Source organism: Mesoplodon densirostris, chromosome 6, assembly GCF_025265405.1.
Source record: "Mesoplodon densirostris isolate mMesDen1 chromosome 6, mMesDen1 primary haplotype, whole genome shotgun sequence".
Lineage (NCBI taxonomy): Eukaryota > Metazoa > Chordata > Mammalia > Artiodactyla > Ziphiidae > Mesoplodon > Mesoplodon densirostris.
The window spans coordinates 4,741,144-4,768,288 of NC_082666.1; the positions used below are offsets into that span (position 1 = coordinate 4,741,144).

Genomic DNA, 27,145 nt, shown 5'->3' on the forward strand with positions numbered 1-27,145 from the left:
TTCCGGGATCGGGGCACGAACCCGTGTCCCCTGCATCGGCAGGCGGACTCTCAACCACTGCGCCACCAGGGAAGCCCTGAAGTTCACTTTTTAACAATTGGCATTGTGTTGTCCGCTCTCTCTCATGAGCCCCAGGTTTCAAACTAAAATCTGTTCATGTTGTGAGTGGACAGCGAGTCTCCCTCTTTCCCCCAAGAGAACATAGCTTTTATGTGTCCCTGATCTAATGGACATCTAATTTAATTTGTCATATCCAACAGATACGAAATCCAATGTAAAAATCCTTAACAGATAGTTTTGCATCTCAGCTACCGTATTCTACATCCCTTTTGTGTCCGTGTGATTGGACGGTGAGCACAAATGCTGCTGTGATTTTATTCTCAGAGGATCTTAGCCAGACCCAGCTCTGTTGATGCTGTGGGTTGGTGTTTTCTCAGTGAGCTTCCACTGGGGTATTGGGGGTGGGAGGGATTCTTCCTGCTAAGAGAGGACAGTTTTGCAGACTATGCCCACGATGCCCATGATATACCAGGAAGAGTATTTATAAATTTTGAGCCCTAAGTTTATGCCATGCTAAGTGCTTAATGTCAGTAATCTCAATGATCATTAAATCGTAATAGGTACAGTTTCCGTTTGGGCCAGAAGAACAGAAGACTGCCTTTCAGAGGGATGTTTCCAAGAAAAAAATGGAAACTGATATGTCTGATATGTTTGACCGTAGTCAGAGAAGTTTTAGAGTCAGGTAGAGAGTTTAAGGGAAAAAATTGTAATACGTACACAGAAAACGAATCAAGTGAAAATCCAGTGAAACAAAAAACTGTACAAGTAAATAAATATACTCACAAGCCACTATGCAGCTCAGCTATTAAAAATATATATATAGCAGATATTTTAGAACGTAAACAATAAATACTGATTTAAGCAAAAATGGTGAGGTTGTTTGAATTAGACTCAAACCAGAAAAACAGGAATGACTTCAGGTATTTAAAACAGAAGGAATTTAATCCAGAGACTTGATTATTGAGGTGATTGAGATGAGAAGCCAAAGAGGAAACAGGAAGGCAAACAGAGGTGAGCAAAATGGGAAGCTGCTTCCATCCCTAGACCAGAAGGACAGAGGGAGGGGCCCTGTAATTGGAGCCCAGTGGCCAGGAAGGTGGCAGAACTAAATTCTGGTCTATAGAAGAAAGCCACGAGGTCACACCTTAAAATGAACAACCAAGAACTGGCATTAAGAACACATCATGTGGAAATACAGCGGTAAATACCAACAGAAATCACTAAAAAAATGGTGGTCACTAAATCACTAAAAAGCAAGAGGGGGAACTGGGGAGTAGTATTTTTCCTTAAAAGGCTTATAAATCCCAGCTGCCTTCTTAAAAACGTATTTCACTAATGAAAAATTAAATTGAGAAGAAAAGTGTACTGTAGGTTTGTATTTCTGTGACTAGGGCTCCAGCTCTTACACCTGTGTGTCTTTCTCCCTCTCAGATATGTTGACGATGTGATAAGCCGCATTGACAGGATGTTCCCTGAAATGTCCATCCACTTATCCAGACCCAATGGGACGTCCGCCATGCTTCTCGTAAGTTCTGCCTGACCTGTTTGTAGGGACACGTGCAAGGACACTGGCCTCCAGGTTAACCTGTTTCTGCGTGGTCGGAGCTCTAGAATGGAAATTAAATCCCAGTTTGATGGTGAACAGCGTTATTTCTCTTTACCGGCATTCTGTAGTACGTTCTACGTGCTTTTGAACGAAATCGCAGAGCCCGTCTAAGAGTTACCCAGACAGGAAATACAGTGTGAGACCCTGTCCCCTTTGAATCAGTTCATGGTGTTTTGGTGAACCTGTCTTATAGTGTACCAAAGACAATAGGAATGCTCGCCTATTGGATCCTGCTATGGGAAATCATTTATAAAATCCATTCCGTATTTGAAGAAAGTATCTGAGTGCTTATCACTGACGGTTTCCGATTTTGTTGTTTCTTTTTCTTTTCTTTTTTTCAATATTTATTTATTAATTTGTTTGTTTTTGGCTGTGTCGGGTCTTAGCTGCGGCACGCAGGCTCCTCTCTTGTTGTGGTGCGTGGGCTCAGTAGTTACGGCATGCAGGCTTAGTTACCCTGTGGCATGTGGGATCTTAGTTCCCCGACCAGGGCTCGAACCCACGTCCCCTGCATTGGAAGGTGGATTCTTAACCACTGGGCAACCAGGGAAGTCTGATTTTGTTGTTTCTGATGTGGGTTTGCTCTGAGCAAGTTGGCCTCCTGACCTCATCACTGATGTTTGTATTCACATAAATTCACCAAAGGCAGGTGTGTTTGGGAAATACGGTAGAATAGAAATGCTAAATTATAGTAGCAGTTAGAAAGGCACGGAGACTGCAGTGATGAGGTGCTTTTCTGGTGCTCTGGAGTGATGAGGTGCTTTTCTGGCGCTCTGGGTACTGATACACATGCTTGGGGAGCCCTTCCTCAAGCACAGATTTTGAGGAGCCTCCACGTTTTACAGAAAAGGAGAATTAACTGGTTAAGAGTGGTGGGTTTTGATGGACATCAGGAAGGCAAGCTTCAGGACTGAGTGTTGTTTTACGTCTCACTAGCACCGCTGCTCTGGGGCCTGGTGTGAAGTCCCCGGACTTCAGCGTTTTACCGTTGTAAACTCTTATAAATAGGTAGTCACCCAGGACAAGTGACTGTTCACTCAGTCCACTCACCTGAAGAGAGCAGGCTTCTTGTGTGTGCATGTGTGTTTTTCTCTTAAGAAAGGAAAAGACGTGGGATTGTTAATTGGGCGGGATTTCACATGTGAGGCAAATTAGTGACGTTCATCTGGGTAACATGCTACTTTTCTTTAAAATTCTTCCAGTTAAAAAATACAGCGAATGAGATAATGTGGTGTTCTCTTGCTAGAAAGAGAAAACAATTTGTATACGTCTAGGAAAACATGCAATATTTTCTGCCCCGGTTAAGCATACAAATTGTCTAAATGTTAAGATCCTCTAGACCCAGCAGCTGAAACATAAATCCCACTTCCAGGATACTTGACAGGCACCAAAGAGTTAATGAAGATAAAAGTGAAAGTGTCCGCAGTGAGATGGGTTTGCTCAAATTATTTCTGGGTCATTGAGCCTCCATTTCCTGATGAAGGTAGGGATTTGGCATTGACAGGAATGAGCAGGGAGAACAGGATTCTAGGCAAACAGGTCTAAGATATTAGAGTTACTTCCACCTGAGAAAGTGGGCTTTTATTTCACAACGACCTGTCGGCCTCATCTGCTTTCTCACTGAGCTTCTGTTTTAATAGACTGATGATGAGAGTTTAGGGGCTCGATCAAGGACAGAATTCGCTTTTATACACACCGTTTTCACTGCCATGAGTGGCTAATTCAGATCACTGTGCATCTGGCCAGCAAGCTGTCATCTTCCTTAGGTGACATGGGAATTCACACAAGGTGGTGTCTGTTTATAGGAAGAGCAGTGGGTGATCTGATTCGGAATTAAATTGCCAGGTGGATAATCATAGTTTTCACATCATGGCTTTATTTGGCTTTTACTTTTAAAGATGGTATTTTATTAGACTGCAGATTCCTAGGCCACTTGCTGTCACCACACACATCTTCTCTGAGGTTGAAGGGAATTTTCACCTGGGCGGAGAGCGGGACCAGCAGCTGCCACCTCCCCTCGTCCCCTTGCTAGTCACCTGTGCCCTGTGGCTGGTGGAGACAGTGTGAGAGCCGTGCTGTAGGCAGCGGGGCGCCACTGCACGAGGTCCAGGCAAGCGTGAAACTTGTTTTCTGGAGATCCTTCTGAAGTGAATTGTGTGAACCTGGGAGGTGGTGCACTCTGAAAGCTTTGGGAGGCAGGTGAGACTGATGGGGAGACCACCTAGGCCGCTGAAGCAGGACACACGTGCGCAGTCTCTGCTGACATCTCCCTCTGCCTGCTCGGCCGAAGCCTCAAGTGCACCCGTGCTTTGTAATAAAGCAGCGTTTCCTCCTGAGTCAGCCAGGCTTCCGTGAGTGCGGGCAACGGAAACCTGCTCTGATGAACTTAAGCAAGAAAAGCGTTGGCTTTTGTCTTTGTTTTGCTTTTTAATGATACTGGATGCTCACAGACATGAAGATAGAGCTGCCCTGCCCGGAGGGACAAAAACCAGGTTCACTCCAGGGGTGTCAGGAGCAGGACAAGGTCCCTTTTGGACTCTGTGGCCCAAGTGATTGGACCTCAACTGCCTTTCGTCTTTTCATCCTGCGCCTGTGCTCATATATCCCAGGAGAAACACTCCCGCTGGCCTAACCTGAAGTTGTCCCTCCCCCTGGGGGGTGGGTCCTGCCTTGGCAGCCCCCGAGAAGCATGTGGAGTGGAGGAGGTCACTCCTCAGGGGAAGAGAGGCAGGGCCGAGAAGACAATCCGTATGACAGAGTACATGTCCCCTGCCCCCAGAACCACGCGGAGCCTTGTGGTTTACCTAGCGCTCATCTCCTTTCCTCCTCGTAGAGGCCCTCAAGGTAGGTAGCGCCGATGGGTTCCATTTCACAAGTGAAGAAACTGAGGTAGTGGAAGTCGTGGTTTCTCCAGGCTCGTGCAGCCAGGACACGGCTTCCAGGCCTCCAGGGCTCCTCTTCCTCCCGTCTCTGATTATACTTCGTAGTGCTGGTGAGTAAGACTTGGGTGATCAGACACCAGGCGGGTAATTTTTTCTTGTTTTTCTTTCATTGTGTAATTTGATGTATACAAAGGAATATATGTAATGTGTATGTCAGTTTAAAAGTGTAATGATAAACACATGAGCTCACTACCCAGTCTAAGAAGCCGAAGATAACCAGTGTGTGCTTCTCCCCAGTCCTTACCTCTCCCCCCAAAATCACCACCATCCTGATTATCATCCCCTTCTCTTCATTTTTTAAGTATGAGTTTACCACATGGACATGTGTCCCTAAGTAATGTATCATTGAGTTTTGTTGAATTTTGAACTTTATAAGAGCAGTGTCATATTATGTGGTTGTTTCTAAGATGTAGCCATGTTGGTAGTTGTATCTGATAATTTGATCATCTTCATGGTTATGTAATAGTTCATTCTGTGACCGTACACACTTTATTCTTTCGCCTGTCATTGTGTGTTTGGGTTGTTTCCGGTTTAGCTTTTTAAATAATGGTGGCATGATCATTCTTGCACATATACCAGGATATATTTTTAAGCTTTCGCCCAAGCCACGGAGGCAGCGGAGGAAGGGCAGTGTTGGGAGCAGTGGAGCAGACAGCTTTTCCTTTCTTTCTTTCTTTTTTAAATAAACTTATTTATTTTACTTACTTTATTTTTAGCTGCATTGGATCTTCGTTGCTGTACGCAGGCTTTCTCTAGTTGTGGCGAACAGGGGCTACTCTTCGTTGTGGTGCGCAGGCTTCTCATTGCGGTGGCTTCTCTTGTTGTGGAGCACGGGCTCTAGGCACACGGGCTTCAGTAGTTGTGGCACGCGGGCTCAGTAGTTGTGGCTCGTGGGTTCTAGAGTGCAGGCTCAGTGGTCATGGGCTTAGCTGCTCCACGGCATGTGGGATCTTCCCAGACCAGGGCTCGAACCCGTGTCCCCTGCATTGGCAGGCGGATTCTTAACTACTGCGCCACCAGGGAAGCCCCGGACAGCCTTTTCCAAGAGTCACTTGAATTGTGAAATGTAGTGGCCTGGTGTCCACACTGGTGTACAGAGGGGTCCAGAAACAACTCTGGTTAACATGGCCTGGTGTCCACGGTCAGCATGTTCCACTGATTTTGTTGTCACTGTAGATCTCTTCTGGTTTTGGAGTGTGAGCACAGAGGGGTTTTTGGATTTTTTGTGCACACACATGGAAAAATGGCATAAAGTCATTGAACTCCAGAGCATTCTGTGAACAAAGGGCAGGTTTGGTAATCCCATTTTGGTTTCCTCCTTCACCAAGCAATCCCTGCCAAGAAGCAGCAGGGTGCCTTAGGTATACGAAGATCTGTATCTGGGAGCCTCAGCCTGTCACCAACAGCTTCTTCACAATGTAGAGGGGAGAGGAAAAAATGAGGACTATGTATCGAATTGGCACCTTTTAAGGAGATTTGGGGTCAATTTTGCACCTCTGAAAGCTAAACCTGCCTTTCCTTGTTGGCCTGGAGACATCGGGCTTCAGAGCCCATCAGACGTAGGAGCAGTCACCTCTGGCCTGGGCTCTGTGCTTGACCTGGAGGCCCAGGCATTGTATCCGCTTCCTGCTTGTGGACCCACAGGGAGTGCAGGCTCAGGAGGAGGGAAGGGAGGACAGATCAGGGCTGAGTCAGTGTTTGCTGAGTGAATGCACGAATGACGCAGAAAAGCATCTTTCTCTTCTGGATGTACCGGTTTCTCCCCACGGCTGCAATGGGGACCTGCTACTCAGGGGAGAGGAAACTAGCCTGCTTCCAGAACTCTAAGGGCAGTTATCACTTTAACTTCTCCTGGCATCTTCGTGAGCCTTGGGTCATCGACTGGAGCCTGGACAGGCCAAGTCCTGGCTAATATGAAATCTGAACTTTCAGCCTCTTACGTAATCCTTAACTACACTCGGGCTGGCTCTCTCCGCTCTGGTCGGGGGCTGTTTTGGTGTTGTGTAAGTTAATAACTCATGATAAAATAAATCCTGTTCCCGTTCTTTGAAGAGATGAGCTCAGTCATCCAAAAATAAATCTAGCTGTGTTGATATTTAGTTTCAGTTAATCTACCACCTTACATCCCATTATTAATTTTCTTCAAACAGTCAAAATATTGTAAGAGCTTAACTGAGTCAGACTAGAACAAGCAGCTGGCTTCTTTTGGCATTTAAAATATTAACCCACAATTTTTTACTGATCTACTAGGTATGAAAATGTAAGAGAAGAAGAAAAAGATGAAACTTCAACCATGATATTTGAAACATACCTTAATACTTTATAGATTAATCTTTCTTTATATATTATATGGTTTACAACAGATAAAACTCATTTATCAATCCCTTTAATCTACTTTTTACCAACCCTCAGTTTCTTTAACATATTCATGCCTTGTTTTTGAATGACACATCTGTTTTAAACCGTTTAGACACATTATCTCATTTCACTCCATCCCACGCTCTATGAGGTAGGAAGACTGTTGAACAGCTAAAGTGCTTAACTGTTTTGGGCCTTGATTTCTCTGCTGGGTTCAGTAGTTCTCAAACTTTAGTAGGCCCAAGAATCACCAGTGTAGTTTGGGGAAAATGCATATTCCTGGCAGGCAGCCCAGAAATGCTGATTCAGCAGCTCTGGGATAGAGCCCCAACGCCACATTTCCCACCCGAGTCTCGAGTCATCTGTGGAGCACATTTCAAAAAGCATAATGTGGGCTTCCATGGTGGCGCAGTGGTTGAGAGTCCGCCTGCCGATGCAGGGGACACGGGTTCGTGCCCCGATCCCGGAAGATCCCACATGCCGCGGAGCGGCTGGGCCCGCGAGCCATGGCCGCGGAGCCTGTGTGTCTGGAGCCTGTGCTCCGCAACGGGAGAGGCCACAGCAGTGAGAGGCCCGCGTACAGCAAAAAAAAAAAAAAAAAAAAAGCATAATGTTAAACCATAATGGAGTTCCAATGAAGGTGGGCCTTTTTGATATGTCTCAGATCAAGCATCAGGCCCTTTTGTGAGCTAGGTTGCTAAAGCATTCATATATTTATTCAGTAAACACTGAGCACCAGGAGAGGAAGGCATCGTGCTGGGCACTGTTCAGCATTGACCACAGTCCGTGTACTCATGGAGCCTGCATTGCACTCATGGATGGGAGACCAGCCAGGTGTTGCATAATATGATGGTGGGGGGCAGAGCCGGACAGGGGCTGGAGAGAGGAGGGCATGGTGCGGGGAGCTGGGGCTCAGGGTACCCCTCTGTGAGCAGAGACCTGTGGGAAGTGAGGCGAGCCCGGAGCCGGGCCCATGAGAGGCAGCGCAGCATCAAAGACCCGAGCCCAAGACAGTTTGTGTGCAGATCACACCGAGGAGGCTAGGCTGGCTGGAGTGCAGGGAGCGAGGGAAGAGGGGGAGGAGGTGAGACTTCCGAAACAGAACAGGCAGGGACCAGGCTCTGGGCCTCACAGACTGTGGGTAGGGCTGGGCACTTGATGTTTTCAATTTTAACTTCCGGTTAAATCAATCAGAATCCTTGCTTGATGATCACACTGTCATCGTTGATCCAGACGTGGCCCTTTCGTATTTGTTTATTTAATAATAGAGTGAACATTTGTGAACCTTCCCCCCAGCCCGAGAGCTAGAACGTTATCTGAAGCCTCACTCCCTGTGAGTGTCCCCGGCCCCTGTCCTGTAGGAACTGTCATCCCTCCCTTTGTGGGTCATTCTCTTTCCTTTTTTGAGGGAGGGCTTAACACCAATATATGTATTCCTAAATACATACGGATAGTGTGTGCTTTAATTTTGCCTGTTTATCTTAATGATTTTTAAAAGGTATCACATGTTGTCTTCAGGGACTTAATTTTTTCACTCAACATTCTTTTTTTTATTTTTTAACTAAATTCTACTCAAATTGTTGGTTTAGCTACAATAGCTTATTCATTTTGCTGATATGAAATATTCCATTATATGAATATATCCTAATTTATACATTTTTCTATCAGTGGTCATTGATTTGTTTATGTTTTTTTTTTTTTTTTTTTTTTTTTGCGGTACGCGGGCCTCTCACTGTCGTGGCCTCCCCCGTTGCGGAGCACAGGCTCCGGACGCGCAGGCTCCGGACGCGCAGGCTCAGCGGCCATGGCTCACGGGCCCAGCCGCTCCGCGGCATATGGGATCCTCCCAGACCGGGGCACGAACCCGTATCCCCTGCATCGGCAGGCGGACTCTCAACCACTTGCGCCACCAGGGAGGCCCTGTTTATGTTTTTTGAACATTCTTTTTTTTTTTTGCGGTACGTGGGCCTCTCACTGTTGTGGCCTCTCCCGTTGCGGAGCACAGGCTCCGAATGCACAGGCTCAGCGGCCACGGCTCACAGGCCCAGCCACTCTGCGGCATGTGGGATCTTCCCGGACTGGGACACGAACCCGTGTCCCCTGCGTCTGCAGTTGGACTCTTAACCACTGCACCACCAGGGAAGCCCTGCTTTGAACATTCTTGTTCGTGTTCCTTGGGACCCATGGGCTAAGGTTTTTCTTAGAGCGACTCCCAGGAGAAGAATGCTTAGTTTAGGGAAGTGGTTCTTGACTAGGAGTGATTGTTTTGTCTCCCAAGGGACATTTGGTGATGTCTAGAAACATTTTTAATTGTCATAATGTGGGGGGAGGGGTGTCGCTGGCATCTAGTGAGTAGAGACCAGAGATGCTGCTAAACATCCTGCAATGAGCAGGACAGTCCTCCCTTCAAAGGATTGTCCAGCCCCAAATTAAAGTGCCAAAGTTGAGAAACCCTGGTTTAGGGCATGCAAATATTCAACTTCCCATGAAAATGCCAAATGTTTCCCTCAGCGGTTGCACTAATTTACACCCCACTAACAATTCTGAAGTAGTAAAACAGGTTTTTCCCAAACATACAAAGACAGAAATAACTTCAGTTGTCCTTCAGAAATTTCTTGAGACCATCCAGTGCTAAAATTCTGTGATGCTACAGCAATCACTGTATGAATCTGTACCCATGTTTTAACATAGCATACCCATTTTTTGTCACAGCACAGGATATTATCAGAATTCTTTGTTAAATGCCATCTTATAAGATTTATAAGAAAAGTCAGTTTTTATAGTGCTGCTTCACTTTTGAGACATAAAAAATTGGTTTACCAAACCTGGTTCCAAAGGACATTTATTTCCAAAAATCAGACCCATTCTTTACAACAGCAGTTCTCAAATTATGGTTTGGCAACAAGGGGTTACAGAGTCCCATTCAGGAGGTCCACAGAGTCAAAAGTTTTTATGGTGATACTCAGACATCGCTTTCCTTTGTCACTTTTGTTCGTTCACAAGTTCACAGTGGAGTTTTCCAGAGGCTACATCGTGAGGGATGACATCATCATGTGGGCACCTGTTGGCTCCTGTAGTCTTGTGTTTTAAACATTTCTGTTTTATTTCTAATATGGTAAATATTGACAACTGTATTCTACAGAAACAAAAGTTGCTTGAGGTCCTCAATAATTTTCAAGAGTGTAGAAAGGTCCTGAGACCGAAATGTTTGAGAACTGCTGCTTTAAGAAGTATGTTAAGACTATTCAGACTCAGTTTCAAAAAGTGGTTCTAGAAATGTTTGTTGCAATGGCAGTGATATGAATGGAGACTTATTAGTGATTAAAAACTTTGAGGTTTAAAAAAAAGGTCAAAAAGTAAAAGTCAAGGGAATATGGGACATTCTACAGGACAACTAACTTAATGTGGGGAAAATGGAGAGGATGGAGTGCTTAAAAGGCTTAACAGCAGTATGTGACATGTGGACCTTGTCTGGATCCTGATTCAAAAAAACAACTGGAAAAGAATGTTTTCTAAGCAATCCAGAGGAGCTGTACATGGTCTGAATTTCAAAGGATACCAAGGAATTGTTGGTAATTTTGTTAGGATTAATAACATTTTCATGGTTATAAAACAAAAGATCTGTTTTTTAGAGGCACATGCTTCAGTATGTAGAGCTCAAACGACATGATATATGAGATTTGCCTTAAAAATACTTCAGCAAAGAAAACGGAGGGATAAATAAAGCAGGTATGGCAAAATTTTGATAATTTTTAAATTTGGGTGGTTATTAAGCAATCTGTCTTCCTTTATGTTTGAAAATGTTCACATTCAGAAATGTTATGAATGGTTATTTAAATTCAAGTCTCTCCACATATCTTCCAAACAATATGGAAAAACAAGAACAAATAAAACTACAAAAACCATACGTTAAACACGGCTGAGAGACCAAGAACACCCACACTCCGAATTATGTGTGAGTAAAAAACAAACAAATCCTAATGAGCTGTCACTTGCACACCCACTGTTAACCTTTGCTGAGGGAAAAATGCATCATATGAAAGAGTACATACTGTATGATCGCATTACGTGATGTTTTAGAATGAGCCAAAACTAAGGTGAATAAAAATCAGAACAGCACTTCCCCTGGGAGGGTTAGAGCAGGCGTGAGTTGGGCAGGGCATGAGGAAACATTGTGTGGTGGTGGAAGGGTTCTGCATTTTGACAGAGGTGTGGCTTATATGGTTGTGTGCAGTTGCCAAAATTCCAAGAATGGTACATTCTAAAGATTTATGTACTTTATTGGAGGCAAATTTTACCTCAGAAAACATTTTTTTAACAAACATTAAACTGCTTAATGATATGCTTGCCTTCGTGTTTAGGGTTGAAATATACTAATGTCTGCAACTTTCAAACTCTTCCAAAAAATAAGGTGAATGAATGGACAGATAGATGAATATATATGTGATAAAGCAATAGAACAAAATGATAACAGGTATAGAATCTAGCTCATGAGAATACAGGTGTTCACCTGACAATTCTTTCAACTTTTTAGATGTTTGAAATTTTTCATAATAAAATGTTGAAGGAATAAACACTTCAACTAAAGAAATCCCCCATACACACAGCCCCCACCACCAAGGAAGCAAAAACCACAAAGCAGAAGAAAGCTATGTAACACAGACAGCACTCCAAACTGATTTTAATACCCTCAAGCATTTGGAGAGGTGAAAAGACAAATCCTTAAGTCAGGAATTCAGAAATTAAAAACAGAAACTGGCAAAAAAGATGAAGCAATGAAAAGGATTTACTGTACTCAGAAAAAAATGATAAAATTATCTCAAATTAAGACTAAATTTCAAAATGCTCAAGGAAAAATAGATTCAAACGACATTTAATAAAGGGCACTGAAGAAAGGCTAAGAAACAACCAAGAGAGTGAAAATCAGATGAAGAAAGAAGTAGAAAGGTTCATAGAGAAAGTGGTTAAAGTGAGGCACAGACAGAGAAGAGACAACACATATATAATTGGAGGCCATGAAGAAGGAGAACAAAATAATGGAACAGAACCAATATGTAAAACTGTAATCTAAGAAGAATTCCTACAAATGAAGGTCTAAATTTGCACATTGAAAGATCTCAGTGGGTACTTGGGAAAATTGACCAGCAACAATCAAGTCTAAGATGTATTCTGATAATGCTATCTGACTTCAGAGATAAAGAAAAAGATCCTCAAGGCTTCCAAGCAAAAAATCAAATAACTTACAAGGCAAAAGAATTAGACTGGCATCGGATGTCTCAAAAACAATATATAGGGCTTCCCTGGTGGCGCAGTGGTTGGGAGTCCGCCTGCCGATGCAGGGGACACGGGTTCATTCCCTGGTCTGGGAAGATCCCACGTGCCGCGGAGCGGCTGGGCCCGTGAGCCATGGCCACTGAGCCTGCGCGTCTGGAGCCTGTGCTCTGCAACGGGAGAGGCCACAACAGTGAGAGGCTCGCGTACCACAAAAAAAAAAAATATATATATATATAAAGCAAGGCAATGATGGAGCAGCATTTTCAAAGAAAGTATGAATCAAAGGTATATATGTCTTTCAAGTATCAGAGAAAAACCATTTTAAACATGCAAGAATTCTCTACCCATTAGCCCACGTTGAGGAGTCTACTGGAGAATGAGATTCATGCAACAAAGAGATGAGTGGGGAAACTTCAGCCTAAGGACTCAGAGTGAGCGTATAATGTATTTAATTGCTGATCTAAGACTAAAACAGAAGTGATGAGGGTAAAGTAATAATATATAAATGTTACGTATTCTAACACAGTAAAAATAATCTCAACAAAAAATGGGGGAAGGGATAGGTAAAGATGACAGTAGAATGAGCTCACTGATTTTTATATATGTAAGAGGTAAGGTTTAAAGGATGCCATTAAAAATTGACGAACAAAATGCTAAAATAGTATCTAAGAACATGGGAGTCTAAGGGCATTAAAATGTATAAGTACAAAGGTAAGCGTGAGAACAAAAATATAAACCTTCCTAAATACAATTAATCAATCAACCAGTAAACAAGTGAGCAAGCAAAGAAAACGTCACTTAGAGAAAGAAGCATTGGAAATACGATGCACATAATAACTATACAATCATGTGACCAAGTTGAGACCACATGTATCAGTCTTGTCAATAAATGTGAACAAATATAATACATTCATTGAAAGGTTTCATTTTAGCTGATACTAAAGTTCATTTGGAAAAGAAGCATGCAGAAAGGATAGGAAACCAAAAAAGAAAAGCTACCAGGGGATCTTGCCCTGTCAGCCATTGAAACATACTCTAAAGCCTCTATAATTAAAACTGTGTGAAAAAAAAAACAAAACTGTGTGGTGAGGGCTCTTGGATGGCCAAATAGGCTCGTAGAATAAAATAGACTAGACGTAGACTTAATTACATTTAAAAACTTACGTGTGATAAAGGTAGGATCTAAAATCAACAGGGCCTCTACCATAAAAAGGAAAAAATTTAGGTGGCAAAAAAAAATCACAAAGTCAGAAGGCAGCCTACACGCTGGGAGAAAATGTTTGCACCGTGTATCACAGATACAGGACTAGTATACCTAAGATCGTTTTTTAACTCTTAAAAAGGGTAAAAAGACCAAAAATAGAATAGAACATGAGGAAAAGAGGCAGACAATTAACCTCTGAAAAGATATAAAAGTGGTACTTAAACATACGAAAAGATGTTCAACCATACCCATAATTAGAGAAATGCAAATTAAAACTGCACCGAGGTGCCATTTCTCACCTACCAGATTTGCAAAAATTAAAAAGTATAACAACACATTCTGTTGGTGAGCCTGTAAGGAAACAGCCACCATCGTACATTGCTAGTGGGAATGCAGATTGGTGCGACCATTTTGGAGGGACTTCGGCAGCGTCTGGTAAGGCTCTGTATGCACTTACCTTCTGACCCAGCAGTACTACTTCCAGGTATTTACCCTGAAGACACACCTCCAACAATATGAAAATACATATGCACAAGATTATTAATCACAGCTTGTTTGTAATTGCAAAATACTGGAAGTAACCTCAGTGCCTGTGCAGAGGAGAGTGATTGAATAAATTATGATACAGCCACACAGTGGAGCCACACCACTGCTTTTTCTCATCTCTATAAAAGAATGAGAAAGACCTCTATGACTCATTTGAAGTGATTTCTAGGATACATTGTTAAGAGAAAAAAACCAAAGTGTAAGAGTATCCTTAATATGCTTCCTCTTTTGTAAGAAAGGAGATAAAGAATATCTGTTCTCTTCTCATTTGTAGAGGAAACACACAGAAAAGATGAAACCTGAAACAAAGAAATTGGTTAGAGGGAGGTAGGTGGGAATAGGGTAGGGTGGATGTGTATAGGGAGGGGGATGTGTCTCTGAGAATACCTTTTTGTTTAGTTTTGACTTTTAGAACCATGGTAATGTTTCATGTATGCAAAAAATAAATACAGTCGACTAGAGTGGATTTTTTTTAAAAAAGGAATGCAAACAGAAATAAATAAACCTATCTGTATTTCAAATGAATAATGTAACCACACTTTGGGGAAGGGATGGAGAGCTAACCCTAGTAACCTTTGAACACAGCATTGTGACTCTAGATCCTTGGGCTAAGGATTGTTATACCTGTGCATAAATATTTAACCTCTTGGTAGTTTGCCAGTTTTTCATAGAAGGTATGGGTTAACAGTTCTGAAACAGCTTTATATGTATTCTAGGATTGAGGAAATAAGGAAATAAATTGCAGATAATGGGAACCAGATTTCTCCCTTTTGAAGAGGGACATTACCAAACAGAAGGAAAAGGCTAGAATAAACCCTTGGTGTTGGATTGAAACTGGCAGTATCAGTATGAGCTAATTGTTTTTGATATGTATATGCAGATAGATATAGAAATAGATGCAAGTGTGTATACACATACCCATGTGCACACATGTCCCAACTCCGTCTGCTGAGATGGTCTACAAGCAGTGAGACTCCAGGAACAATGAGTGCGTCTCTTGTCCCCATCTTTGTTTTTAAACAGCATTCTCACTAACAAGAACTAGGCTCCTTGGAGAAATGGCTGGTTCCAGAACATGGGCAGAGAAAGTACAAGGTGAACCTGGAACATCTTCTCAGGCCAAAGCAAGGGAAGTGCTCACAGAATGATGGGGCGGTGTGCCATGGACACAGAAGCCAGTTTGGCTCCTGTCAGCCAAGCCTGGGACCATTGAGCACCAAGATAAATGTGATAGTAATGGATTACAGCCCACAGAAACCATCGTAATCCACGTGTCCATACTGATTGAAATAAATAAAAGAAGAAAGAAAGAAAGAGGAGGTATCAGTATAACATAAAAATAGCTATGGGAAAACCATTCCTTACAGTAGAATGTGAACTAATAGATGCAGAAAGAATTAGAAAATTTGGTAGCCACCATAGTAATCATTGTTTTACATAAGAATCAAGAATCACCAATGAATGCTAAAATGAATGGGTGAAGGGTTGATGCCAGACAGTATGAGTGTGGGTGTGCACACCTCTGTGTGTGTGGGGGTGTGTGTGCACACCTGTGTGTGTGTGTGTGTGGAGAGAGGCCAGATGTAAGGACCTAGGCCCAAGCTCATGCAATGTAACGCTAACGTATAGGGCCTGTAAGTCTGAAATCGTTCAAAATTATTTCAAAATAAGAAGTTAACATTTTTAAGCGAGCATATTTAGATTTTTACATTACATGAAATTGTGTCTGGTCCAGAATGTGACCGTTGTCCCCGCCTCCTCCACTGCCACCACCCCTGTCCACGCCTCCATTACCTCTCACCTGGGTCAGTACAGCAGTCTCCTGACTGGTCTCCCCCCATCCCCTGTCTCCTCTGCACTCAGAGCCAGAGAGTCTTTTAAAGGGAAACTCAAGAAGCGTGTCTTCTCTGCTCAGAACCTGCGAAGGCTCCCCATTTCACTCCGGTAGAAGCCCCAGTCCTCCTAAGGCTCCTCGTCTGCGGTGACTCCACCTTCAGTCTCCCATCCCTGCTGGCGCCCCTCCTGCTTTGGGGCCTTTGCCCTTAGACGTCTGCAGGCCTCATTCCTCATATCCTTCGAGGTTTGCTCTCGTATCCCTTCTCCGTAAGACCTCACCTGACCAGTATGTGTAACTACCCCCTGCCCCGGATCTGCCTGAATGTCCTTTATTTTTTTTTAAATAGTACTTTTCACTTTCTAAGATAGTATGTGATTTTCTTGTCCGTTACATGAGTCTCGCAGCTTGTGTGATCTTAGTTCCATGACCAGGAACTGAACCCAGGCCCTCGGCAGTGAAAGCGCAGAGCCCTAACCACTGGACCACCAGGGAATTCTCTATGCTTATTGTCTCTTATCTGTTTCCTCCAGAAAGACTGTAAGCTCCACAAGAGTGAGATCTTGTCTGTTTGTTCATTGATGTGTCCCAAACCCCTAGACCAGTGCCTGGCAACATAGTAGGTGCTCAGTAATTATGTGTTGAATGAATATTCATTCATATTGATGTGTGTATATATAAAGAAGCTGAATTAAAAGATTTTTTAAAATACTGAGATGAGGGGGCTTCCCTGGTGGTGCAGTGGTTGAGAGTCCTCCTGCAGATGCAGGGGACATGGGTTCGTGCCCCGGTCTGGGAAGATCCCACATGCCGTGGAGCGGCTTGTCCCGTGAGCCATGGCCGCTGAGCCTACGGGTCCGGAGCCTGTGCCCCGCAACGGGAGAGGCCACAACAGTGAGAGGCCCACATACCGCAAAAAAAAATAAAAAATAAAAAATACTGAGATGAGCTATTAGGGGATGTGAGCCTGGAGTAGAGACCATGCGATCCTGGCTTTGAGGGGAATGGACATGCACCTATTTGTACCTTCATTTGTAAACAGTCCAGAGGGGCTGTCTTTACCCTCCTGGTAGAGCAGTGGTTATCTCATGGGGGGAGGGGGAGAGGAGTTAGTTCTTTAACTTTCTACTTGAAACACTTAAATATTATTTGATTTCTTTTATTGTAACCCTGCATTATTCTTGGGATTAAATTTTATAAAACAAAAACTGTCCTCTTAAGTATAAAATTCACTGGCAACAGAAATACGGGCCCGATCTTACCGATTCCTCAGTAAGTGTCTTTGTTTAGTCAGTGCTCTCTCTGTACCAGACACCAAGCTCAGGTCTTTACACACCCCACCTCACTAGTTCTGCCTGGAACCCCAGGAGGTAGGTGACTTTATCCCGTTTCCAGGTTAATAAGCTGGGCCTTGCAGAGGATCAGGGTCACACAGCGGAAAGATAACCCCAATAGTAAGTGACAGTTCAGGCCCCAGTCTGTGTGACTCGAGAGCTCAAACCTTCACCCATTAAAATAAAAAATTCCTTGAAGCTGCCCAGATGTCACTTCATTCATCCCCAGCCCTGAAGCGTGTTGTTGCTGCTTCCTCAGGGTGCTCCTTGCCCTTGGAGTATCCAGCCCCTGTGGTGCCAGAGATGAACTCGGGACCGAGCAAACCGAGAAGGGGAGACTACACTAGGGACGCAGAGAGGGGGTCACGGGCTCAATAATTTTTCAGGGCCCACTGGATTCTGAGGTTTCTTAGGCAAAATATTTGCAGCACTTCCATCTGAATATGTACACCAAAGTCATGCTTGGCTTTATCTTCTGAAGGCTTGTGATTTTTTTTTTTTAATGTTGAGCCTTTTTAATTTATTTATTTTTATTTTTGGCTGTGTTGGGTTTCGTTTCTATGCTAGGGCTTTCTCTAGTTGTGGCAAGCGGGGGCCACTCTTCATCGCGGTGCACGGGCCTCTCACTGTTGGGGCCTCTCTTGTTGTGGAGCACAGGCTCCAGACGCGCAGGCTCAGTAGTTGTGGCTCACGGGCCTAGTTGCTCCACGGCATGCGGGATCTTCCCAGACCAGGGCTCGAACCCGTGTCCCCTGCATTAGCAGGCAGATTCTCAACCACTGCGCCACCAGGGAAGCCCTGAGGCTTGTGATTTTAAGTGTGTGTAGATACGGTGCTCCTTCACACATACAGATGGCATTTTTTGTGGGGTTCCCTCTCCTGTTCTCACTTAATTTTCTGAAACTAGCTCTTGTTGTAATCCCAGGGATCTTCAGCTGGTCCGTGAACTCCTAGAAGGTAATGGATGGGCTTCAGGAAATCTCGGAACCCCTGTGTGTAGATACACTTATGTGCCTTTTTCTGAGGGGAGGGTATGTGGCTCCCATTAGAAAGGGTGGTTAATTCCCAGAGAAGGTTAAGGACACTGGTCTTAAACCCTGATGGAGCTCTAAGTCCTTTCTCAGGGAGGCTCTCTGGTTACCTGCTGATTCAGCCTCTAACGTTCATATTCTTGTTTTATATTCAGTATATTTTAACAGCTGTACTTCATTTCCACCTGTATTTCTGGTGGCTTCCAGGTTAAAGCACAGTGCTAGAGACACTGCTCTTAAAGAGAATGGCCATGCGAAGGAAGGTACCAGAGTGGAGCAACTTACCCAAAATGCTTGGCATTAAAGGTGTTTTTGTCACCTTATCTTTGATAAAGGAGGCAGGAATGTACAGTGGAGAAAGGACAGTCTCTTCAATAAGTGGTGCTGGGAAAACTGGACAGGGACATGTAAAAGTATGAGATTAGATCACTCCCTAACACCATACACAAAAATTAGCTCAAAATGGATTAAAGACCTAAATGTAAGGCCAGACACTATCAAACTCCTAGAGGAAAACATAGGCAGAACACTCTATGACATAAATCACAGCAAGATCCTTTTTGACCCACCTCCTAGAGAAATGGAAATAAAGACAAAAATAAACACATGGGACCTAATGAAACTTCAAAGCTTTTGCACAGCAAAGGAAACCATAAACAAGACCAAAAGACAACCCTCAGAATGGGAGAAAATATTTGCAAATGAAGCAACTGACAAAGGATTAATCTCCAAAATTTATAAGCAGCTCATGCAGCTCAATAGCAAAAAAACAAACAACCCAATCCAAAAATGGGCAGAAGACCTAAATAGACATTTCTCCACAGAAGATATACAGACAGCCAACAAACACATGAAAGGATGCTCAACATCTTTACTCATTAGAGAAATGCAAATCAAAACTACAATGAGATATCATCTCACACCAGTCAGAATGGCCATCATCAAAAAATCTAGAAACAATAAATGCTGGAGAGGGTGTGGAAAAAAGGGAACACTCTTGCACTGCTGGTGGGAATGTGAATTGGTACAGCCACTATGGAGAACAGTATGGAGGTTCCTTAAAAAACTACAAATAGAACTACCATATGACCCAGCAATCCCACTACTGGGCATATACCCTGAGAAAACCATAATTCAAAAAGAGACATGTACCAAAATGTTCATAGCAGCCCTATTTACAATAGCCCGGAGATGGAAACAACCTAAGTGTCCATCATCGGATGAATGGATAAAGAAGATGTGGCACATATATACAATGGAATATTACTCAGCCATAAAAAGAAATGAAATTGAGCTATTTGTAATGAGGTGGGTGGACCTAGAGTCTGTCATACAGAGTGAAGTAAGTCAGAAAGAGAAAGACAAATACTGTATGCTGACACATATATATGGAATTTAAGAAAAAAATGTCATCAAGAACATAGGGGTAAGACAGGAATAAAGACACAGACCTACTAGAGCATGGACTTGAGGATATGGGGAGGGGGAAGGGTAAGCTGTGACAAAGTGAAAGAGCGACATGGACATATATACACTACCAAATGTAAGGTAGATAGCTAGTGGGAAGCAGCCGCATAGCACAGGGAGATCAGCCCGGTTCTTTGTGACCGTCTGGAGGGGTGGGATAGGGAGGGTGGGAGGGAGACGCAAAAGGGAGGGGATATGGGAACATATGTATATGTATAACTGATTAAATTTGTAAAATAAAAAAAAATTAAAAAAATAAAAAAATAAAAAAATAAAAAAATAAAAAAAAAGGTGTTTTTCAGTTTAATGACAACTAAAGCATAATTTTTTTTTAGTTACATCGTTTTTATATTCTGACAAAAGCATTTTTTTTCCTTAGAACTAATTTCAAGGAGTAGTTTATACTTTTCTCCCTCCCTTCCGCCTCCCCTCCCCTCCCTCTCCCTCCCCTCCCCATCCCTTTCCCTCCCCTCCCCTTCCCCTCCCCCTCCCCTTCCCCTCCCCTTCCCCTCCCCATCCCTTTCCCTCCCCTCCCCCTCCCCTCCCCTCCCCTCCCCCTCCCCTCCCCTCCCCCTCCCCTCCCCTCCCCCTCCCCTCTTTGTTTCTCCTCCCTCCTTCCCTTCCCCCTCCCTCCCTCCTCCCTTCCTTCCTTCCCCCCACTTTCATTTTTTACAAATACTATTTACTAGGTGTATGTTGTTTCTTTAGTTTCTTTACCTATTGGTTCAAGACAGTTGCTCCCAGAGGCAGTGGGACACTTACATCTGTTACATGAATGTGTGTTTAGGGCTCAGTGGTAATTGATAGTGTCCCTCAGATTCCCTAAAAATTTTGAGTCTAACTTAAGCATAACCTACTTAGGCATCCCAGAACCGCCCCCACCCCACCCCCGATGCTAATATGCCAATAATTCCTGGAGTCTGTCATTTCTAATGATGCCTTGGAAGCCCATGATTCAGACCTCTAGTTTCCCTCAACACATCTCAATTGCATTTATCCTCCCAAACTTGGGAAGCACATTCCACCAACTCTACCAGGTATATTTCATTAGGCTAGCATTTATAATAGTGAATTTAAATGTTGGAGAACGCTCTTTGAACTCCAAAGGAGTTTCATTGGATTTTAGCTTTAAATATTATTAATTGATTTATGAAATTAATGTCTAGTGGAAACCTGTGGCACTTACCTTTTTTTTTTTTTTTTTTCTGGTACACGGGCCTCTCACTGTTGTGGCCTCTCCCGTTGCGGAGCACAGGCTCCGGACGTGCAGGCTCAGCGGCCATGGCTCACGGGCCCAGCCGCTCCGTGGCATGTGGGATCTTCCCGGACCGGGGCACGAACCCGTGTCCCCTGCATCAGCAGGCAGACTCTCAACCACTGCGCCACCAGGGAAGCCTGGCACTTACCTTTTTGAGGCAGGGTAAAACTGTTTTCAAAATTCAGAAAAAGGGGTTGAGTAAATGCACAGTTACCTTAAAAAGCAGTAGTAAAACCACAACTATATTTTGTGTGTGTGTGGCTTAATTCAGTTTTATTCAATGGCGAAAGTGTTGGGTCTGTTTCCAGGGTACCTGAGTTCCAGGCTTCTTGTCTTATACCTGCTCCCAATTCGGTAGCTCTCTGCTCCATCACTTATCTTCATTTCTGTAGCAGATACAAGAATTGTATTGATCAAACACTATGTGAAAGATGACCCCGAATTGTAAGCTCCAGCAGTGAGCCATCCCCATACACACAAAATGCCACCTGCACACTCTCCCCGACGCGCTGTCCGTCCTGCCGCCCACCTCCCCGTCGGCCCCCCGCCCACCTCCCCCCTCTCATCCCTGTTGCCGGAATTCTTGCTGCAGCTACCTAGCTGATCCCCTGGTCTCTGCCTCCACTACATCTTCCATACTTAGTGCTCATTCCAAAGGGCAGGTCTCCCCAAGCCAGTCTCCTACTCCTTTGCTTGCAGGGTAAAGCCCTTCTCCTTAGGGAAGCGTATGTGGGCGGTCTTCGTAACCCGGCCTCGGTTTTCCTTTCCAGCCTCTTCCCCTCTTACTGTCTCCCCCCACCACCTGGGTACCCTCTCGTGTTTCTCAGTGGAGGCACGACTGGTATTTTGAACGGGACAGTCGCCCCTGGTATGGAGCTGGTGGTGTCTTGCAGAAGGATTAGTGTCCCTGACCCCAGAATGCTAAATGCCAGTGGCTCGCCACACTCAATGTGACAAGCGAAAATACCTCCTCGTTTCCAGGGGCTCCTTAGAAACCACAAGATTCCCCCAACACTCCGTGCCCGTTTGCTTCTGTGCTTTGTGCCTGCTTTTCTCTCTGTGGTGTCCTTGTCCAACTCCTGCCCCTTTTGGCAAAACTGCTGTGCCTTCTTTGAGATCGGGGTCTAATGTTACCTTTCAAGAAGCCCACCCTTACTTCTTCAGGCCGAGAGAGTTCCATCCTTTGTGCTCCTGAAGTCCTGTTGATGCCTGTGTTAAAAAACGTGCAGCAGGGTCCTGGACTGATCTTAAGTGGATCACTTTGCTTTAAGATGCAGTTGACAGTACCTGTAATTGTGTACCACTGTGCACAAAACCTTTCTGAAGAGCCTAAGGGGAAGTGCTCCACCTAGCCGGGTACCTGTGAGGATCTATTGTGATCCACCCCCGTGCGTAGCACTACATAGCCCTTGGTACTAGACACGGGGGACTTTACAAAGAAGGAGCGTTCTCTTGGGGCTTCATAATTTCCATAGGGCAAAGAGACAATGGAAATTGTTGTTGTTGGGCTTCCCTGGTGGCGCAGTGGTTAAGAATCCACCTGCCAATGCAGGGGACACGGGCTCGAGCCCTAGTCTGGGAAGATCCCAGATGCCGCGGAGCAACTAAGCCCGTGCGCCGCAACTACTGAGCCTGCGCTCTAGAGCCCGTGAGCCACAACTACTGAGTCCGCATGCCACAACTATTGAAGCCCATGCGCGTAGAGCCCATGCTCTACAACAAGAGAAGCCACTGCAATGAGAAGCCCACGCACCGCAACAAAGAGTAGCCCCCGCTCACCACAACTAGAGAAAGCCTGCGCGCAGCAGCAAAGACCCAATGCAGCCAAAAATAAATAAATAAATAAATAAAATTATAAATAAATAAATAAATAAATAAATAAATTGTCATTGTTGGTCTTGTTATTAGAAGAACAGTAATACTGATCAGTAGAGTCTTTGACTCCCTGGCAGCTTGTCTCAGAGCTTATATTTGACCAATGGAGCCATTTCTCTCAATACCCCTGCAATCAATAATGTGAAGCAAAAATGATGTTACTCTTCGTGAATCATAATCTTTGTTTTGAAGAGTTATTAACACAGGAGTCCAAGCTGCTATTTTCTTTAGACAGTCGGGTTGTCCTGCTTCAGATTTATATACAGCAATTGAATCTCATTAGCCCAGATTTACACGGCATAGACCAAGCGTGTAAATAATCGAAACTTTCTAGAGCTGCATTAAATCTTCAACTGATTTTAAAAGCAGTTTATCTTGGTATTTTACTTTATTCCCTAATCCCAGTCTACGCAGTTGATTTTTCCTCCATTTAATCTTTTCATTGTGTCTGTGCATTGAGAGAAAACAGTTGCTCGATTCTAATAAAAGTGACATACACAATCCATTTTCGGTTGGCAATTGAATTAAAAGATGAGCATGAGGGCCTCCCTGGTGGCGCAAGTGGTTGAGAGTCCGCCTGCCGATGCAGGGGATACGGGTTCGTGCCCCGGTCTGGGAGGATCCCATATGCCGCGGAGCGGCTGGGCCCGTGAGCCATGGCCGCTGGGCCTGTGCGTCCGGAGCCTGTGCTCCGCAACGGGAGAGGCCACAACAGTGAGAGGCCCACATACCGCAAAAAGAAAAAAAAAAAAAAAAAGATGAGCATGAGTTTATACTAATATGGTCTATAGTATTAATTATGTAAATTATCTTGTATTGAATTTTAATTAAAATTAACTGGTTGTGCTGTATGTAGTTACAGGAGTAGTGATTGTCATCATTCTCATCACCATCATAATCAACCCAGCTCCTAAGCAAACCTGGAGCCAGGCGGCTAGGGTTCAGTTCCTTGCTTGGCCGATTCCAGCCGTGTGACGTTGGGTAGTCACTTAACGTCTCTGTGCCGTCATTTCCTCCCGTGTAAAACGGAGCTGATCAGAGTCCTCTCTCATGGGGTTGTTGTGAAGATCACCTGGTTACTTAATCCTTGGAGCCAGGCCAGCCGCTGGTGAGCTCAGACGGCCAGGGTGGGGGCAGGGCATGAGGGGGCGGATTGCAGTGATTTCTGCTAGACATCTGTTGAAGATCATGCAATTTGTATGGGCCTCGTTCATAGCTTAATTACCATGTTGACTGTTGGTCATAAACATTGTGAACATAAGAAAAGTTTCTTTGTTTCTGTTCAAAAACCCTTTGCAATAATGTGGGACCTGTTTCTTAAACATAGGTGAGAATTCTCACCTTCCTTTTTCTCCTCGTTCTTGAATTATATTTTTAGTTAAAATTACATAGTGACGGTCTCTGTGTCTGCTTTTAAGGTGACTACTCGGTGATCATGCTTATTTTATAGGGCATCCGTTATTTCTCCATTTTGTTCAACTACAGAGATGTGAGGATTGTCAAACAATTTTGAAGTAGGGGCTTTGTTGGGTTTTGCCTTAAAGTTAACATTCATAATATTAGCTGCTACTTATTCAGGATCTTCCCCCACTTCCCTGGCTGTTCCTTCTCAGTCTTCTCTATAGATTCCTCTTCCTCTTCCCAAAACATTGGCGTGTCCCGAGCTCAGTTCTTGGGTCTGGTCCCTTCTCTGTCCGTACTCCCTAGGTGATCTCATCCATCCCAGGATTTTAAATATGTTTTAAATAGTTGCTGCTGAAGCCCACGTTTACATCCTCACCCAGGTCTCTCCCCAGACTTCAGGCCCAGGTGCCGGTTGACGTTGCCACTTGCGCGTGGGCAGTGGTCCCCGTGTTAGTAAATGACGACTGCATTCGTCCTGTTGCCAGACCAGAAGTCTTGGAGTGGCCTCTGCCTCTCCTTTCTGTCACAGCCAATCCATTGGTAAATTCTGCGGGTTCTTCCTTAGAAATACATCCAGAATCCTAATGGAAAAGAATATAAAAAAGAATGTCTGTATGTGTATAACTAAGTCACTTTGCTGTGCAGCAGAGACGGGCTCAACACTGTAAATCAACTATACTCCAATTTAAAAAAAAAAGTCAAAAAAAAAAAAAAAGAAGGAAAGAAATACATCCAGAATCTACTCACGTCTCACCAGCTCCACCCGACACCCCAGTTCAAGCTGCTGTCCCTTCTCACCTGGCTGATTGCAGCCTCCTGCCACCCTTGCACCTTTCACACACTGTAACCACTTTGCAGCTAGAGCACTACTTTTGAAATGTCACTCTTCTGCCTAGAAGACTCTACCAGCTTCCCATCGCGCCTGGAGGTATCTTGACCACGATCTGTCAGACCCTACACGGTCCCCTTCCTCCCCGACCCCATCTCCTGCCACTGCCCCCTGGCTCAATCCACCCACTCCGGCCACACTGACCTCCTCACTGCTCCCAGAGCACATCAGGCCTGCTCCGGCCTCGGGGCCTTGCCACCAACTGTGCCCTCTGCCCCTGGCTCTCTCCTTCGCTTCCCAAGAGCTTCTAGGTCTCCCCTGGTGGCACTATTTAAAATAGCACCCTACCCCACCCCGTGCCATTCTGTCCCTTACCCTGCTTTGTTTTTCTTTATAGCATTTTCACCATATGGCACGTTATGTATTACCTTACTGTCAATCTCCACCCTCCACAAGACGAGCTCTTTGAAGGCAGGGACTTGGTTTGGTTCACTGCTGTATCCACAGTGCCTAGGACAGTGCCCGGCACATGCTGAGTGCCCCGTAAACATTTATTCAATGAACATATGTGCTGTTTGCAGTGTAATCTCCCATCAGCCCTCTGAGGTAGGTAAGGCACAGAGAGAGGCAACATAAGTTGCCCTAAGCAGGTAGCAAATAAGTAGCAAAGCTGAGGTTTAAACTCTGTCCGTTTGCCTCCAAAGTACACGTTCTTTCTGCTTTACTGCGTGCCCTGTCATTTCTGGATGTTTCCAAACTACTACCAGATCTCTAAGAATTTTATTGTGCCTTTGAAGACTTAGCCTGTTGATTTTGTTCACGGTTGTCATCAAATCGTTTCTGAGTGTCTGGTTTCCACAGGGCTTGTGCCAGTCACGAAAGATAAAAGGAGGGTTCGTGCCTGGCCCCTGCCCGTCTACTCTCCTCCTGGAGCAAATCCCCCAGGAAACTGCGAGTTCCCCCAGGAAGATATGTCATCCGATTCTTTCTTGGTCCTTGTCAACTTTCCAGGCTTAGAACTGTGCCTGGCCCAGAGGAGGGCCTCCCTTCATAGCTGCGGAACGAATGAATGAACACAGGGGGCACAAGTAAGTGCTGTGAGAGTTCAAGTTCTCGGTTTTTGCTGTTTCATTCAACAGAGGCCGACTGAGCATCACCTGAGTTAGGCGTCTCCCCAACGTTCAGAGACTGGCTAGGCTCTGGTGCTTGTTGGGAATGTCAGTTCCGGCCCAGGGCCAATAGGGTGACCAGGGGTGGGGTGTCTGATTCAGATGGAGTTGTGGGGTCCACACCTTGAGAAACCCACTGCTGCCTAGTGAAAATACAGACCACAGGAGAGACTTCCGAACTGGACCATCGAGGAAGGGGTAAGGTTTTGGTAAGCCAACAGGAGGGCCTTCCAAGCAGGGAGAAATAAAAGTGAAAGTTGAGACTTGTCTTCAGATCCTAGACAAGTATGCCCCTGCCACCATGAATATAATATTTCAAATAATCGCTGCCGCTTCACATGCCTGCCATGTGCTTGGAACTCTGTTTGGCTCTTTAATACACCCCTGTTGATTTGATATTCACACCAGCACAAGATGTTATCACCATCTTATAGACAGAACACTGAGGCTCAGAAGGGTAACTAACTCGCTCAAGGTCATATGAAGTGATGGAGCTGGGATTTGAAGGGTGATCCAGGAAGCACCAAAGTCATGGTCTTTTCTGTCACCCTCTGCACTGTCCACTGATGAGGTCTCATGGACTCAAAGGAGTACAAGAATCTCCTAGTACGTATAGGTAACTGGGGGAAATGTACTGAAATGAGTCAAGTTTTCTTGAAAGCTCCTTAAAAGAATAATGGCTTTGATAACATTTAATCTTGGTAGGAAATGCTTTCCAAATATACTCCTGACTTTCCCAGTTCTGTTTTCTTCTTTCACACAAGCTTTATCAAATGATTGTTTTGTTGATAAATTTAGTGTGCAGTTGGGACTTCTATGTAGATTGTACCTACCCTCAAAGGGAGAGTGGATTTTATAGCTTCCATTCATTCTCATTAAAATCAGAACATTTGCATCTTAACTTTTACATCTTGTTCCAGGAATTTTAAGCAGTCTGATTGTATGGAAGTGGGT

At 44.4% G+C, this 27,145-nt stretch overlaps 1 protein-coding gene across 1 annotated transcript in view; it reads left to right on the plus strand.

The window, feature by feature from the left end:
- MED27 (mediator complex subunit 27) overlaps nt 1-27,145 on the plus strand; it is a 208,806-nt gene that overhangs the window by 135,136 nt on the left and 46,525 nt on the right. The window contains exon 4 of the mRNA XM_060101070.1: nt 1,492-1,585. Within this exon, the coding sequence (XP_059957053.1) occupies nt 1,492-1,585 (94 nt within the window). The remainder of the gene's footprint in view (nt 1-1,491; nt 1,586-27,145) is intronic.